Here is an 18,888-nt window from a genome sequence, read left to right as displayed (position 1 = left end):
GCACCCCGACTGCCGGTGCTGGGCTGGATGTTCAAAGGGAGGATCACCTGTACACATCGTGCAACTGATGCTACGTGGAGTAAGTGGGCTGCACTGATCACACAACGGGCTCTAATAGGAAACCCCAGTCACCCAGGAATCTTGGAAGTGATCATGGACTGGCCAGAAGGCAAAAATTTTGGAATATCGCCAGAGGAGGAGGTGACGCGTGCTGAAGAGGCCTCACTGCATAATAAACTGCCAGAAAATGAGCAGCAGTGTGCCCTGTTCACTGATGGGTTCTGTCGTATTGTGGGAAAGCATCGGAGGTGGAAGGCTGCTGTGTAGAATCCTATATGACAAGTGGCAGAAACTGCTGAAGGAGGTGAATCAAGTCAGTTTGCAGAGGTGAAAGCCATCCAGCTGGCTTTAGGTATTGCTGAATGATGAGATGTAGCGGCATGATCTTCCTTCTCTGCCTACATAAATTTGATCAGAAGGAAACTGATTTTTCTTCCTTTTTCTTTACAAAATGAAGAGCATCTTAGTATTTGAGCTCTGTATTCACCATTCAAAAAAAAAATGTAAGCCAGGTGTTTTGGAAAAAAAAAATTTTTACTTCTGATTGATGGCTTGCTTTACCTCACATAACCTTTTTTTGAAATTTTGGTCCCGTATGTTTTAAAGAACAGACACAATAATATCTTGGTTGTGTTGCAGGAGGACCACTGGCAGATATTCTAAATATGTTTTATGAATTTATTTTGAACGTACTCTGATTTTGCACGGTGCGATTCCTGGTAGGAGAATCTGCCATATTAACTAATCCCAGCTATCAGCATGCCGAGAAGGCCACCGCTATGACTGTGGGAGGGGTCAGTACAGAACGATGTGTCCTTTTCCCATACCCATTACTTAAAATGCCTTCTTTGCCCCATTTGTTTCCAGGAATCATTCTTTCATTTGTTTTGTGTCCTCTTTCCAGGTGTGGATGTGCGGAGGTGGCATGTTTGATGTTCCATGCTCTCGAGTTGGGCATATCTACAGGAAGTACGTCCCTTATAAAGTTCCTTCTGGAACCAGCCTAGCACGGGTGAGTAATTGAGTCTTGTTTTTCATTTTCATTCATCACCAGTCTTTTAGTTCCCTGTGAACTAGTTTCCAGTAATCCATTAAAATGGAAAATGAATGTTTCTTTATTTTTCTGAAATGAGATGTGCAATTGCTGAAGTTGTGCTGCCTTCCAGAGATAAGATTGCCAAGAATAAAATGAAAGCTTAAAAATACAGGGTTGGACATTTCAGCACAGAAGCATGTTTCATGCTGATTCAAAAGAACCTAGGAATAACCTAAGGCTTACGGTTCTCAAATTGCACAGTTTTTACAAGCAGGACCAATTTAAATACACATTTTCTTATCAGTCAGCAGAACAGGCAGAATCTCACGAAAGGAACTTTTTCTGAGGCAAAAGGACCGAGTAACAATGATTTGAGCGACTGACTAATTATTGTGTAAAACCTGGTTGTGGAATACAGCCAGCTTGGAGCCGTGTGAGTGAAAAATTACAAGACCTCTAGACATTTCTCAAAGACTACTGAACACATCCATATCCATGAGGGGCTTTTTGCTCAAGAGAAAATGTTCTGTAACTTTCTGGAGATGTTCACACGATGTCAAAAGATGGAAGACAAAGGGCACAGATGTAGCTTCCAGGCAGATACTAGTATTTATTCATGCTTGAGTTTAATCTTTTCTGTTTTAGAGGATTTTTTTTTAACAAAATGGCATTAATATTAAAGTCTGCATATTGCCATAGGGTAATATTTTATGAATCATATTTTTTCTTAATAATTAAAATATGGTATGAACAAAAGAATAAATTTCTTGCTTTAAGGGGGAGATATTCTTGGTTTCAGCACCACAGGACAAGGCTTGCTGTAGTAACTGCAGCAGAGGAAAGAGGCCACCTGTGCTGCCTGCCTGACAGCTGCCTAGACAGAGAGAAAGATTTGCCTTAAAAGAGCATCGGTGCACACAGTGAGGCACGCAATACAGTAATGGGATTAGTAGGGGTGACAAAAACTGTATTGACTGAATTGTGAGATGAAAATCTTCCCCCAATATAGCTCTATGTAGTATCAGAGTTTCCCCATCCGGATTTTTGCACTGGCTGAAATGAACTGCTTCATTTATGGTATCCCCTGCAAAAATCACACACAACTTGAAATAAGAAATCCAAACCTCAGTCTCTGTTTTTCTCTATTACAGCACAAAGTATCTCATTAGAGAACATGCTGTCTCATGCACTACCTGTAGGAGCAAAATACAGTCATTTGTCTTTGGACTGTTAGCATCTCGTACGGTTTGACACCTAACTAGCTTTCACGGAGGCACTGTGCGTACTTAGAGCCATCAGGTAGCCACAGCCTGCAGCCTCCCTATACTATTTATTCTAGCTTGATTTCAATAAATCACTTGTGAAATATTAAAAAAAAAATCCCAGTTATAGAAATGAAGTCTCTGCCCATGCACAAACTGACTGCCCTATATCTTGTGGGAAAAGACCTAGTGTGCTGATAGGGTGGGTCTTATCCTTCCCATTCAAATAATGGATAGTTTCTTCTGTGTTGTGGGGGTCCAAAACATGATGCTTAGGTAAATTTCTGGCATATATTTATCACTGAAAGAAAATTCGAATTCTCAGGTTCCCAGATTCTTTCCAGTACAGTATTCTAAACCAAAACATTGCTGTTAGGATACATTGCATCAAGGCTGCCAAGAGCACAAGATCTTCTGTATGTTTTAGTGTTTGGGGCTATCTCAATAACTAGCCAAGGAAGAGAGTTTGGTCCCTGACCCATCAAATTGTGTGTATTTTTAAGCCTAAAAATATTCTCTTTCTCTCATCCAAGCCCGAAAAGGAAAAGCAAGGACATGTTCATCTTCTGTGTGTCAGTCCCTTTGATGCAGACCACTTGCGGTTCCAAATAAACTGCCCCAAATGGAGCTGTTAGCCAAAATAGTACTAGGGGTGTATGCACAGAAGTGGCCTGGATATTTCAGCTATCTTTGCGTTATCCTCCAAATATTATATTATATCATCCAAAGATTATCGTCTACCCCTTATGAGTATTTTATCTAAAACTTCCCTCTAGTTCAAGAATATCATGAATAACACACTCAATAATATCTGGAAGTATTATCCGTGCTGCCAAAAGCAATACTTTTCACTACTGAGTAGTTTTCACAAAGGTTTTTACTAAACCCTTTTCCGTCTTCTGCCATGTAAAGGAGGATGCTGGAGATGCACTCCACAAACAAATGAGCCCTGGGAAGCCCAGCTGTGATTGTATAAATGATTGCAAGAGCCCCTTCATTAGTCAAGGGAGAATTTCCCCTTGTGCAGATACTGCGTTAAAGAATGACAGATTTTCCCATCCTGTCCCACAGCAGCAGCACAAGGGATATGGAGACTGGAGTCAGGAAGAGGACAGAACTTCCAGACAAACTCAGGTGTAGCCCAAATCGTGCCATGGGTTTCCTTTCAAGCTGTTTCAGCTTATGTTTGCCCTTAACCAATAATGCTTAAAGTGAGCATTTTACCTTCCCTTGGGATTTCACCTCTCTATATCTTTTAGCAGCAAGTTTCAACACACAGTTTCAGCTGGCTACATAATGCCTGACCAATCTAGGTATCTTTTTAAAGAGCTGTGATGTGGCATGAGGATCACATACACTTTATTAAATGAGAGACTTGTCAAAAACACTGTTCCGCCTCCCCATCACTAAATAACCATTAGTGTACCACACACAATAGTATGTATCGTGACATCAATTTTCTATGTCCTTCTTATCATATTTCTTACCTTCTTATCTGTCACTCGAGACCTGCAATGCATATTTTTTGCTGACACATACCCCGTAAATTGAAAAGCATCCACATATGAAATGCTCTGTCAGTGTAACTGTCTGGTGGTACAGAGCAAAATTAAAGCAAGCTGTAAACATGCGTAGTAGCTTTATAAAACAGACTGTGATAACCAAATGCAGATAAAAAAGCTGAATATTTTTCCTGGGAGATGTCTTAAGATGTTGCTGCTTGCCAAATGCAGTCAGTGTCCAATTTACAGGTAATTACACATAAAGCAAGATTAATGGGCATGCAGATGTCAGCACTGATTCCACATTATAATGCGGAAGCACCACATAATTATTCATTCATTCCAAGCCTGTTAACCTCTGCACAAAACTGCAGTGACTAAGAACGAATTTTGCCTGTTTGTTTTAGGTAAAACATATATAGAGAGCGAATCCCCAAATCTTAAAGTCCTATGCAAGATTTTGCCCTATTAAAAACTTCTGAATTGTTTTACTGGATTATTTTAGTTGCTTTGTGGTATTCTTGACTATTGCTTCATTTTTAACAATTCTAGCTAAGCCATTTTTCCCAGTGACCTATTAAATTAGATTTAAGAATATTATTAGCATATATTATATTTCTTGTAGGTGTATCCCAGTTTATTATTTATTTTATTCATTTTCCTATTGGGGGGGGATTTTTTTTCTATTCGTGAATCTGTAGAAGCCGTAAGAAATTTATCAATAAAAGCTCACTGTTCCATAGGATATGCAGAGATGAACTCAGAATTTCAAAATATATCTACAGAAATTTTTTTCGTTTGCAGGTATTTTACACAGCATTTTAGCATTAACTACAGAACATTAGAGCATTAGGCGTTTGTGAAGGGAAGGGCAATCCCACTGAAGTTCAAGTTTGGATGCTAACCCATCAGCGTGGTGAATCCTAACTTTAAGTTGAATTCCTCCCTGCACGCCAGGACGTGGGATCCCAGAGCACAGTGATCCTCTGACCCAGCAGGCACAAGCACGATGACATTTGCCTCATTACACAGTGTCGCTGAATTGGAACTTGCAAGAGTTTGGGTTCAGGAATTCAGCTGATAAAGGTGGGTTCAGATTCCCACCTGAACCATTTGCTCAGCCTTTTTGTGTGTGTCGTGGTGTAACCCCAGTCAGCAACTAAGTACCACCCAGCCGCTCGCTCACCCTCCCCGCCCCCACCCCGGTGGGGTGGGAGAGAGAATCGGAAAAAAGAAGTAAAACCCATGGGTTGAGATAAAGACAGTTTAATAGGACAGCAAAGGAAGAGAATAATAATAATTATTATTATAAAAGAATATACAAAGCAAGTGATGCACAGTACAATTGCTAACCACCCACCGACCGATGCCCAGCCAGTCCCCGAGCAGCGGCCCCCCCCCCCCAGCCCGCTTTCCCCCGTTTATCCCTCCCAGCTTCTTGTGCCCCTCCAGCCTTCTCAGTCAGTAGAGCATGGGAAGCTGAAAAGTCCCTAACTTAGTGTAAGCACTGCTTAGCAACAACTAAAACATCAGTGTGTTATGAACATTGTTCTCATGCTAAATCCAAAACACAGCATTGTACCAGCTACTAGGAGGGAAATTAACTCTGTCTGAGCCAAAACCAGGACAATGTGGCTTCAAAAGGGATCTAGAAAGAAAATTTCTGTAGCTACACTATCTGGTGCTGTGGCCATGTTTGCATTTTTAACAGACCTTCCTTTAATATTATGACCATTTATTTATTCTTTTTCCAGCTGCAAATAATGCTTGGGGTTTTCTTAAAGCAGCACGTGAACATTTTCTTTTCAGTTTCCAGCCAAGTTAAAGAACCAAAATTGGCTAGGTAATGGCTATGTTTTCTCGTGACCAGAGTGCAAACTGATAGGTGTGGCATGCTGTTAAGGGAGCACTGCTGGCACTTTTGCAATCACCTCTTTAGCACAAAAGACTATAGCACAAAGTAGGTTATGATTCAGCAGTCAACAGTAAGAAGCTGAAACATCAGCTTAGAGTAAGCAAATTATTTAGGAATCAAGCAAGAGCTACCTTCTTTCAACAGCATAGTTATAATATACGATGATGATTATACAGTACAACTTTCAAGTTTCCTTTCTAACTTTTTTCATTTAATAGATTTATAAATTCATCATTGAAATTAATTAAAGCAAGATCTCAAACAGAGCACTTACCAAAGAAAAACTTCAAATTAATATCTTCTAATCCTTGAATACAAGAAAGTCAAAGTAATTTTTTTAAATGCTAATTTTTTATATTTTCTCCAATCTGAATAGAAGTTTTGCTTTTAAGATAATAAATGCAACAGGGCAGGCAGCTTAACTCTCCAAAAGGAATACAAACAAGATGGAGAACTAAATGTTTCTGGACAATAACAAGGTCAAAGTGGCGGTAGCTACTTTCCAGGATTCGTTCAATAGACTAGCACTGGAGCCCAAGTTACGTGGCTAAAGAAATGTGTTTGGAATCAACCCCCTGAACTTTCTTCCAAGCTTAGCTGCAGAGGTGGGCTGTGGTCTATATGTGCCCACAGAGTATGGGTCTGTCAAGTGAGCATGGCAGTAATCAACAAATTCATGGAGGTGTTGTTACACTGTCACTCTGCTTTCTGCAGCTCCCTACAGCCAGCCTGCAGAGACCTGCAGCCGCAGAGCTGGGGGCAGGCAGCATCCTCACACGGGGGATGGTGCCCATCCCTGCCCCCCAAGGCCTGGGGGGCAGGCCTGCCTCAAGTGAGCCACTGAGCAAAGATGTAGCATTTAGTCGGTGGGCTGTTTTTTTGGCTTTTTTTTTCACTTTTTTCCAGTGTGTAGATGTTAAATTTTTTTGCGGTGGAGATGTAAACCTTTATAGAGAGAAAGAAATCCTGGCTATTTTCAGATGACATCTGCGGAATTTCAGTTCGAGGTATTTGCAAGCTACAGGCTGAGAATAAATAGTCTCTTGCTTCTCTGCCAGCTGTGCTAACTCTCACAAGAGTTATTTATGTACACCACCAGCTTTGTCACCTAGTTAGCATACTGTCTTCCATGGAGAAGCATTTCTTTTATGCCTGCAGACATCTCTCTATTTGGCTGGGGTTTTTTACACAAATACAAACCCTTGCTGGAATGAAACACAGTTAAGTTTTAAACACAGTTAAGTGTAAAGGACCAAAATAAGATACCCAAGAGGGGGAGAGATTGACAAATGCTAGCACTGCCTAAGTTAAAAGGGAGTTAGGCAAGAAGGGGAAAGGGATGAAGCCCCTCCATTTAGGCTTAAATGATGTGGGCAGCTTAGATATTGAGACCTGAACATCACAAAGGTGTAATTAGTGTCCAGGAAATGTTTTATCGTGCTTTCACTGTAGAAATACACAGAAATGAGAAATGGTTTGTATTCCGACACTGATGGAAGGACCTTTGCATGAAATTGAGGGTACTGTTTTTCTTCCTGTGAGTGCTTTGGAATTTTGTACCTTGCTGCCTCTGTCATATTAATCCATACTTGTTGGATGGGCTCCTCCAGTCATACTTTGTTCTCCTCCTCCGTGATGATTTATTGTGACATTATGCTACCCGTATTCCAGAGGAACATAAAGTATAGTTGTCTTGGCTGGATGGATCTCAATGAGCTTTTTAAATGCATTTTACGTAAAACAAACTGTATATTATATTATTTCCAGCCAAATGAAATACAGCTGCTTCCAGAAGTAAACAGGGCACCCATTTTGAAGTAGCAGCAACACTGTGCTTCACAAAACAAACGATAAAAAACATTGAAAATAGGAAGATGATGTAGGTGCAGTGAAAATAACCCCACTGGAATTTTACTAGGAAGGAAAAGAGATTAACGTGTCAGTTGTTGCAGAGACTGTTGTGTTATTTTTAGCAAATAAACAGTCATATCCTCTCTTATATTTCACAACTGAAATACAGTCAGGCCTCAGACGTGCTGTGGTGATTCATATTTGATTGGTGTAATTGAAAGTGATTTTTGATGTCCTGGCTGATGAGAGAAATGACTATCATGACAAATAAGACTCCACCAGTTGGTGACAGCCAGCTTCCTGGAAAATGTCCAGGTTAAATGTAGGACAACAGGAACTCGTTACAGGATCCAAATGTTCCTGTAGTAGTTTAATATTGACAAAAGTAAAGTCTGTGGATCGGGGTCAGGGTTGGTTTCATGCAAACAGTGAGGTAGGCACAAAAGCGGAAAAAACAGGTTATGCAGGTGAAATGAAACAAATAATAAAACCATTGTGCTGCTTTAGTCCCACCGGATAACAAAAATCTACTTTAGAACATCTGGAGAAACTGAAAACAGAAATTGGATTTTTATATTAGTTTAACTGCTGCATCTAGAATGTCAATTGGAAAAGATGCACCTATAGGGCGGAGTTGTGCAGGCTCACAACGTGGACTAGCGTGCAGCTAGGTAGCTCTCTTATCAGTGCTGTCATTGCAAGCCAGCACACCAGCCACAGTTATGAGATGTGGAACTACCCCTCTCGTATTAGGGACCAATCTAGTTAAACCTTGCTTAGAGGGAATATTTATGAATCTGTCCTTTGACTTGTCCCTGCCTCACTCTACTTTTCCATTCTCATGGCCAGCATCTACTTTCTTTTCACTGGGTTTATTTGAGTAATATCACGTCTCTTGAAAATGACAGATGATCTTACACACTTAAAAAGAAGGGACAGTCATTTGATCAGAGAGATGTATCTTCCCCACTCACTGAAGAAAGTGAAAGGGACAAAATGGTCCATGAAAAATTTCTTTTTTTCAAGTGGAGAAGTCCTCATTTATCTCTGTCTTTCTCCAGTCGAGTTGATTTAGACTCCTTTATTGAAGTCCAGGTATCAGTGACATTGTAACTTACTGTCTGGTAGACTATTGCTGAGTGAAAATACAAAACAAAGTCGCAGTCTTAAATGTGTGAGTTCAAACAAACTTAAAGAAAACTTGTCCAAATGTAAGCCCAATGATAAAGGATTTACCAGAAAGTAAAATTGTAACAGTGACACAAAACTTAATTATATCAAGAATGCATACATGGGCAACTGGTGACAGCTGACGAGTCAGTCTTACTGTGGTTGCCATCACTTTCATATGCAACTCACAGCTTCTTGGTGACAACTGTCACAACCTGACATATAGAAATATGCATCTACCGAAATATCATTGGGCCTTATTTATTCTCGTACAGAAATTTTTCGCTGAAAATGACGAGAGAACAAATCATCATTGGTCTGTCATGGATAGGTCCTGAGAAACTCCTCAGATGTCCTTTTAGGGTCCCTGTGACTTCCTTACACTGTGTGTCAATTCATGTAACTGATTAATATGGAATTGATCTTCGTTAAATTGTTCCTATTTTTATTTATCCTTTTTTTCTGTTAAAAGACCAGCATAACCAATCTGGACTTCAGTAACCTTGCAATGAATTTGAAACCAAGCTAAGCCACAGCAGTTTTCAGCTGTAGAAACATTTAATTTTTCCTTTCCATGTGCGTTTAGATGAGGTGTTCAGATTGAAGTAAAAGAATCCAAACAAGTGTGATCTACCACAAAGATAGCCCAAAAGCGTTTCTCCTTATTGATAAAGCTGTTTGATGCTATTTGAGAAACTGGCATTTAAAGGAGGTTTTTTTAGAAGATTATGCAGAGTAACAGGGACAGAAATCAAGAAGATTCAAATCTTAACTCTTATTTTGTTTGTTCTAAATTCTTTGTAGTTTAGCTTCACTGTGAGACTGGAGTGCTTAAATGATGCTATAAGACATTCACAAAATGCCACCTAATCTGGCAGGCTCTTAAAGTCCTTTGACCTGTAAATTCTGCGGCAGTATACACACACACGCAGTAAAGTCCTAACAAAGTCGAACTGCGTAGCACCTATTTTACAGCTAGACTGTGTCAAGCTATTCATAACCATTCCCACTAGCAAGGCTTAATATGTTGGCATGCTCAGATTGTGTCTAGCCTGGCCTAAGACTCAGGCAGGGAGGAAGTGACCGTCCTCCTTTCTCCACCATGTCAGACATTCACCCAGATTGTGGGAAGGGCAACTCTGGGAGACTCGTAAGGACTTGCAATCGCATCCTTACCTTACAGTAAGTCACTTGATCAGTAGGCCTTAAAGCATTCAGAGATGAGCACTCTCATTTTGGTTGTGCTCCTCTTCCTTTCTGTTGTAGTGAGTAAAAGAGCAGCAGTTCAGTGACAAAATTTGCAGAGAAGAGTTATGTTCCTAGGAGGTTCTTCACATAGGGCAACTTTTCATGCAGTTAGACAGCCATAGAGCGGGGATCTTCAGCTTACGAGAGCTCACTTATCTCATCTTGGACAGCCTGTATTTTTGCTCCAGGAACATGCTAAGTTAGCATGTTCTAAATAGGAATGTAAATGATGTTTGCCTTTGTTGTGCAAGGTTGCACCAGACTAGCTTTCAGGACAGCAGCTTTACCTGACTGCATTCAATTCAGTATGAGGATTAACTGCAGTTTGAAGTTTCACTACTAGTCTGTACACAGTTACGTTAAAAGGAAGTGTGGTGATTACTGACCTTGCATAGTGATAATAAGGATAAGAAACCCATGCTAACTGAAGTCAACAAACCTCGTTAAAACTAAAATGTTTGGATGCTGAGTGCTTGCTTCCTGGCAACTGGCAACTTGAGAAAGAGCTTCCTACTACTCCAGGACACAGAGTTCCTTGCAGGCACGTTCATCAACAGTCTCGAGATTTAGAGCTAGCAAATCAAGAGTTTATATTTTTCAAAGGGAACCTATTGAAATTCAAAGGGCTGCCTCATATGGGTTCAGGTTATGATAGCAATGTATAAACATGTTAATATGTAGGCTCATTACAGGATCTGGCTAAAGATTTTTAGCATACGATGGAGAGAATGGTCTTGGAAAAACTGGGAACAGAGTTTTAAATAGATTTCTCTAAAGTGTCTTGCCTGATACTTGGGGAATAGTGGGAAGAACTGTACTTTTTTTTTTTTTAATGCAATGTTTTCGTGGGTTTACACACACACGCACACACACCCCCCCAAACCCAAACAGTGATAAAGGACTCATTGGAAAACAAAGGTTTTGACTGGTGAATGAGAATTTTGAGCTAGTGACCAGGTATAATATCAAGATTTCTGTTGGACTCCTGTTTTATTGTTATAGTTATCTAAAGTAGAATGCAGTTCTTTCAACTTAGCCAAATAACTAAAGAGGAAACTCCAGCAGAGACTACTCTTAATGTTGCTGGAGTGAGTCTTTGCTGGAGTTACTTTGAATTTTTCTTTCCTAAGAGAATTCTTTTACTGTACTTTTACTGTATGGTTCTTTTTACGGTGTGGTTTTTAAATGTGAAAATAGCACTGTCAGGTAAAGTGATTACAAGAAATAGTATGGTATTTTCTAGAATGGTCTTAAACTGCATTTGCATTATAGTAAATGAGTTGTACAGCATTTATGAGTGGAAAATATGCTAGAAAGGTCACACCTATTTTCATGGTTTTGGCTTCTTAGTTTAATGTGCTTAATCATATTTTGGCCTCATCTACAAAGTCTCATCACATAGTATTTTTACTTTTCAGGAGATTTCTATGTTACAGGGTTTCTGCCAGAAAGGTGGGATTGTCATTTAGATGTTGTTCTTGAATTTGTTCTGGTTTTCTTTGTCCTACCCAGTTCCTGTATTCTTGAATTCTAATTTCTTGTAAAGTACTTTAGGTTTTCATGAAATTACAACAAAAGTCAACCTTATGTGGGGCACAGGCCATTTTTTAATAGGGATATAAGTGTTGTGGTTTCTTATACTGCTTTAATTTTACTTGCTTTATCCCTGCAGGTTTTAACATATTTGCTTCACAGAGAGAAAGCACATAGAAACTTATCTTGCAGTGTCAGCTAAAAGTACTTTGTTTTTTCTGTATCTTGCTGTCTTTGTATTCAGATAAGCCTTATTAGTTCAGAGACATTTAGTTTGTGTGGATTAATAGAATTCAGGAAAGGAATTTTCAAATGAATCTTGAAAGCAAATCAGAGTACGAATCAGGCTTACTTAGATGCAGAGAATGTTCTGAGAAGAAGCATTACCTTATGTTGGTGATAATCAGATGTATATTGTCCTCCAGCTTATTACAGAGCGAATCTCAGCATTTTGCAGTTAGTGTTCTATAAAAAGAATATTACAAAACTTGATGATCTTGTTTTTACAAAGCAATAAGAACACCCTAGTGTCTCAATGTCATCCAGTGAGATGTTGCTTTGTTGGTGGGATAAGAGGTTATGGGCAGCTGTGGAAATGCAGAATAGACTAAGCTTGTACTCCACTACGACATCTGCATATAAATTTGTGTGGATTAAATTGCAGGAGGAATTTTAAAAACAAACAAAAATACAGAAAAAATTGCCTCTAGCCTATTTAGACTCCATGACGCTGAATAACAATAAAATACATCTCTTCAATCTCATCTATTCAGGATTTTTCCTTACAAGTCTTTTTTTTTATTTTATAATTTGGGTCAGCTAATTTAGTTAATTATAATTTGAATAAATTCTTACACAACAAAATAGGTAATTCTGTTTCCTGTAAAATGCCAACAAAAATAAACTTTGTGGGACATAAGCCAGAACTAGGTTTCATGGAACGGAAATAGTCTTAGATATGTCTATACAATGAGTGCAGAAAGCCACAAGTTGCCATACCTATCGCATGATCTGCATTGTTTCAGGTCAGCTCCACTTCACGGTTATGTGCTATGCTTTTGCACAGACTTACTAGCACGCCAGCACAGCGAAGCTTCCAGTCCAAAGGTAGTGCAAAACCAGCTGTGAGACGGGGCAGAGCAAGCTCATGGCTGTTTGCCCCCATACATGCGCATGTAAGACCTGACCCTAAAATTTAGGTAGGAATTGCTGGGTGACTAAGCAGTATGATGACAGCTGAAAATTCAGATGCTTTTCAAATGCAAAGTGAAATACATCAGAAGGAATAATTTGAACCATTCGTGCACATTAGTAGGTTCTGGACTAACAGGGAAAAAAACATAGGTACCAATGTGAGCAGCTGAAGGAAAATTTCTGTTCAACATCCATCATTAATCAAAAACCCATGTGAAGATGCAGAAAGAATATGAAGCAAATTAAGATATTCAACAGTCAGAAGACCGTATCTTACAGAGTCAGCAGGAGAGCAGGGTGCTTAATACTCTACAGTGTTTGCTCAACACTGTAATGAAGACAGCATACGTTTACCAGTATTCTTCCATGTTTTAAGACTGAGAAATTAGACCAGCTAAGCTTAAAAGTTGTGTGGACTATTGATTTTTTTGTGTGTAATTCTCCCCATTAGAAATATCATTCACTCAAAGCATGAAGAAATTAATGATTGCTTTTTTCTGCCGCACAGAACCTGAAGCGTGTGGCAGAGACATGGATGGATGAGTTTGCAGAGTACATTTACCAGCGACGGCCTGAGTACAGACATCTCTCAACTGGTGATATCTCTGCCCAGAAGGAACTTCGCAAGCACCTTAAATGTAAAGATTTCAAGTGGTTCATGGCTGCAGTGGCCTGGGATGTCCCCAAATATTACCCTCCTGTGGAGCCTCCACCTGCTGCCTGGGGGGAGGTGAGGAGTCTAACATTTTACATTACAGGAAGTTAAAGTTATGAGATTAGATTTAGCTCCTATGATAAGCAGTGTTATCAAGGGAGCTCACAGTGATTGGAACAATCCCTGGACTAGCCATTAAAACGAGAGACCGTCATGTCTTAGAACTATTGCTGTCCCTTATAATTCTTTACAACTTTGTGTGTACTGGCCATAAGATGCATGCACGATGAGGACAAGAATGTGGAAAAAAGTATGTAGCACTCACTATTGCATGTCACAAGATGATTTTAGATGCTGACAATCACCTTAAAGGAGGTCTGAAGTCAACACCTTTTTTTTGCATATCCACTTATATACCTCCTCCGGTTCTTACAAGGACAATTGTGTGTAGGTGGAGTTAGGTTTGCTGTTTTGCTCACACGTTGCAAATGTGACAAGCGAAGCCTGGATACTTTTCTTTTAAAAAGACTGGTTTTGCTTAGCTTGTGGTCTGCATTCTGTAGGTGCTGTCATGACTGAGTACCAGTAGCAGACAAATGCAATTTCTCATTTGAGGGGTGAGGGGAGGGAGAGACCACCAAAGAGAAGCCAATATCCGAGCATCACTCCAGAGCAGGGGGCAGGCAAACAGCCTGCTGGAACTCTCCACCCGTGATTAAAGATACTCTGCATTCAGACCTCTCTGAAGAGCAGACCCATAGCACACCTTGCTTTGACAGTTTGTTTGGTGTAGAAGAAATGAAAACACGAAGAGTGCAAGGACAGGAAATTACTTCCGTAGCTGCGCTGAAAAATTGCAGTGACCTTCTACCTCTAGGAACTAAAGCGGATTCACTCCATGGAAAGGTGGCATGCAGAGGGCTTTTTCCTCTCAATTCATTAAGATTTATAAAGAAGGCTTTGCTCTTTTAGTGTATTGTGCTACTTTTTTAAAAACCATAGGAATATCTGTACTGTGAGTTCTGGCCTTCTCTGATTTTGCTGGAGATGTTGTTGGGGCTCTCAGACAATTATCTTTTATATTTGAAGCCAAAGGATGAAGTTGAAACCTTGACCAAAACATTTGGTAAGACCCCTCATACCCCTGCATATCCCCAGTGGTCAAGGCTGGACCATGCAGGGGATTTCTAAACATAGGTGCCTCTGCTATTCTCCAGAATTTCTTTTTTAAAAAAGCAAATTACCTCACTGTGAAACTTTAAAAATAACTTTCTGTGGTAGTAGCAGTCCTTAATTCTTCTTTGTAAGCTACCAGTTACAGATGTTCAAAGGAACTTCAATTTATATGTGTCTTACTGTTTGCTACTTCTTGGCAATAATTAATTCCTTTGTTGTTAATGTTCTTGTATCTTTGATACTGCTGCCCACACTTTATGGGATTAATGTATACCAAGAGGTAATGAGTTTATCAGTAGAAGTCAGGCTGGATCGGGGTGCTGTGACTGCTGCTATGATCTTCCTTCATCATCTTTCACATGAAGACATGTGCATCCTTGGAGGACTGTGATCATGGGATACGTAATTTCTCTGCCAAGCTGAACAATCCTTAACTCAATCAGAGGGTCTAAGTGGAAGAGATTGTGATTCAGGTATTAATTGTTGTCACAGCAATATTACTACACTCTTTGCATAAAAGCAAGACTTTAAAAGTAAATCAAAGATCATAGTAGTGGTATCAAATCTGTACCTTAAAAGCACTTAATGAGTTCTTAGGAAAGAAGTGAAGACCGAAGGCTTTCTGTTTCCTCTAAAACATACTTTCTCTAAAATAGCAAGAGAAGTTTCAGCCCTACTACTCTATTTTTTCCTGAGACTGTCACATTCCTGTGAAGTTTTAATTAATTTGTTGGCATTTGCAAGGAACTTGAACAAACTTGAAGGTCAATGGCTGTCATAATTAGAAGCTGAAAGAGGAAAACAGACTGTGTGTTACTGCTTTGTAAGAATCAAGCAGCTCTAGAAACCTTGCTGATTATACAAACCGAAAGTCTGTGCCAAGACTGACTGTCATTTAGTATCTTCTCTGCTTCCACTTGGAAAGACTTTTCATCTGCTTGCTTATGCTAGTCTGAGAAAGAATAAACAATGAGGTACTCAGGCAATTTTTGGCTCCAGTATTTTGATATCTAGCTAGTAAAAGCATGTGGTGTGAAAGCAGACATCTCATAAACAGCCTCTGCACAACTCCTCTTTTTTTGCAAACACATTTATTTAAAATCTGACTCTTACATTTCTTGACAAAATCTGTTCATGATGGAAAAGAAGGAAATTTTTGCAAAACAAAAAACAATACTCTTCGCTACACTTGTCATGACCTTATCTCTTCTGCTTGTTTGTGCCTTTTGTCCTTTGTAGCTGGCAGGGTGTACATTCCCTTGATATTCTGTTCTGCCTTGTAGCATGTGACATATGTGCAGTAAAGCAATGTAACAGCGAATCCAGACAGGTTAACGTTAATGAGACTGTCAGTTCTGTGTCTGGATGAGATAACTGTCCTCTTTCCTCTCCCACTGTGCAAAAAAGGAAAGTTTTCAATTAGGTTTTGTTCTTATCCTTCTGAATGTATTGGAAAGTACGCTACCAGTTGAAAAACAGTAATACCCATTCCATTCTCTTTCTAAGACAGAATAATTTATTTGTAACGTGTATTTGAAATCCTGTTGAAGGAAGTTAAAACAATAGCTGCATTAGGTGAGATTTGGAAATGTTTACTTAGGAAGTACTCATGAATCTACAAGCTGTGATCCAGCATGAATATATTGTGCGGATATCACAGCTTCCAACAATATCTTTGAAAACACATTTTACAGTAAATCAATCATATAATGTCAGCCATTGTCATTTGTTTTAGACTTCATGAGTCCTATAGTCAGGGTGATAACGAAAAAAAAAATTGTTTTACTCAGTCAAAAGGGAAATATTTAAGCTTGGTTTCATTTGCTGATACATGAACTTGTTATTCAATGATTTAATACACAACAAGTCTCTCAGTCACTGCAGCAGTGCTAAGCTGTAGGTCCTGAAAATACTCCTTTCTCAGTCCCAAACTCATGGATTTTACAGAATTGTTTTACAGCACTGACATGAAAATGTCACCCATGAAGTTAAGTCAAGTAGCACATCTGAAAAAGGATTAAAGCCTAAGAACTCACTAACCTTTCTTTTGATTACTTTCTTTTTTTAAAGTGTCATCCTCATACCCTTAATGAGTCAATCTCAGCCCACCAAGTGTCTCACAGCTGTTGTACAAAAGCAATATAACCAGCTATTCCCCACCCTGCACAGACCAAGTGCTGCACAGCTGGGCTGTTCAAATTCTCTCATCGGGGTCAGTGTCGCACTGAACAACAGTCTCCTGTTTCTTCAGTGAGGTTTGGCTGTGCTTGACTTCTTTCAACTTCAACCTTTCCTTTTTATGGCTCACACAAAGGATAAATACTTTTTAAATTACTATGTATCAGTTGACAGGAAAGGTGGCTCATTTTTCCATATTTGATCTGTAAACGTTGATGGCCCTAGGGTTACCTGAGAATGTAAGCAGTGCATTAAAACTGGCTTTAAGTGCTGCTCAAACAAAAAAAGCAACATAAATGAACATTGCAAATGTCTTCTGAGAGCTACAGCCACTTTCTTATTTGAGGCATTAAATCAGATGTATGTAAAGTATTATATAAACTGATAGCACCAAGATGCTTCTCTTGTCACTCTGTTGGGGCACCCTAAGGGTCGTCTCAGCACCATCTCCACATTCATCGTTCTAACAGATGACCATATTGAACATAAAGCTGACTTTAGATTGCTATGTTTTCCCACTTTCTGCTTTTGGTGCAGAGAGTTTTGTGCCCTGATGAGCATGCAGGGTAGCTCCCAGGACCCCTGGGTGTGCCTCTCCCTCTCTGACTTGCCCCCCTCTGCCTCCAGGAAGGCTGAAGTGACCCTGGGTGACAGCCTGGCTCTGGTGGAGGCAGGGCAAGGCTGCTGGAGCCAGGACATCACCCACTACCTCAACAGCAAATCTTGCAGGAACTCATATTTGCTTGTGAACAAAGTTGTAGAGTTTTAGAATTATCAAAGAAAATTGGTCAATATAACCGCTGGACCCTGGGAAGCTTTAATTTCCCTCTGTAATTTCTTTTTCAGCCTAAAATGCATTCCCTTAAAAGGAAGGGGGAAATTCACTTTGCTTTAAAGTGTAGGGGTGTGGAGGAATGTTGTCTTGGTTTTTTCTTCATTTAATGTGGAGCATGCAAGTGTGTCATTACACAGCTACCACCACAATGTTCAAAAATCTCAAAATTAATCCTAGCAGGCAGTATCAATGGCCTGCAACCCTTCGTTTTCCTCAGAAGACTGTAATCTTCTGACAAGAAGATTATCATGGTAATCAACACATCTATTGCTTTCCAGTTTCCATACCATGCTTGTGTACTAATGGCAAATACGATGTTTTTGAGAGTGCAGTGCTAGACCGTCTTAATCTGCCTCTCCCATGGAGAGCTTATTAAATCATATAACTGCTGGCTTTCTGCAAAACTCCAACATTAATTTAGCCAGAGGTCAAGTTATCTGGGAGTCCATATATTCTGCAATATGTAAACACTGTTTGGGAACCCCTGAATTTTTTTTTTTTCTTTTTTTTTCCTTTCTTGATAGGTGTCCAAAAATCTCTTCTTTTTTTTTTTCCTTGAACACCTGTCTATCAAATCAGCAGCTTCAAATGTCAAGAGGTAACAGTGTCTTCTTCAAACCTAAGGTCTAGGCTTTCAGGCCTTCTGTCCTCCCGTGTTCCAGCTCCTATTTTACATCACATTCCTCTTTCCCCATCGCCCTGCCAGCAAGCGAAGCTACTTCTTTCTCAAGGCCTGGCCTACTCTGGAGAAAAGTCTTTTTAACACGGGCTGGCTAACTTAGAGAAAGCAAGCTTTAACGTAAGTTAACTGCTTTTCGTAATACCCAAGGATTACTGTATCTAGGCTTACCCAGTGATTTCTCGTTACAGCTTGCTGCCTCATTTAAAGCACAGAAGTTAGCTGCCACAACAGCACAAGTCCCACTCAGCTGACACGTCTTTGTTCCCAAGCACCAGTGCAGCACTGAGAAGCCTGTACATCCTTGCTTGGACACCTCCAGTGTAGAAGAGGGAGAAAACAGACCCCTTAGAGTTTGTATTCTCTGTGCTTTTATGCCTCATCTGCTCCCTGTAAGGACTACAGGGCCCAGTCAAAGGTAGCTTCCTTCTGTCGATGATAACTTCCTTCTCCAAGTGGTAGAGGAGCCAACGAGGAGAGATGCTATGCTGGACCTTGTTCTCACCAACAAGGAGGGGCTGGTGGGGAATGTGAAGCTCAAGGGCAGCGTGGGCTGCAGTGACCACGAAATGGTGGAGTTCAAGAGCCTTAGGG

The 18,888-nt window shown here is 39.9% G+C and overlaps 1 protein-coding gene across 1 annotated transcript in view; it reads left to right on the top strand.

Moving 5' to 3' along the window:
- The window catches only part of GALNTL6 (polypeptide N-acetylgalactosaminyltransferase-like 6), a 320,798-nt gene that overhangs the window by 282,646 nt on the left and 19,264 nt on the right, over positions 1 to 18,888 (top strand). The window contains exons 8-9 of the mRNA XM_009330734.1: positions 965 to 1,072; positions 13,280 to 13,501. Coding sequence (XP_009329009.1) covers positions 965 to 1,072; positions 13,280 to 13,501 — 330 coding nt within the window. The remainder of the gene's footprint in view (positions 1 to 964; positions 1,073 to 13,279; positions 13,502 to 18,888) is intronic.

Source organism: Pygoscelis adeliae, unplaced genomic scaffold (genome assembly GCF_000699105.1).
Source record: "Pygoscelis adeliae isolate BGI_AS28 unplaced genomic scaffold, ASM69910v1 Scaffold167, whole genome shotgun sequence".
NCBI classification, from domain to species: domain Eukaryota; kingdom Metazoa; phylum Chordata; class Aves; order Sphenisciformes; family Spheniscidae; genus Pygoscelis; species Pygoscelis adeliae.
Note: the sequence above shows the minus strand (reverse complement) of the source record. Positions and strands in the feature narration are given on the sequence as shown.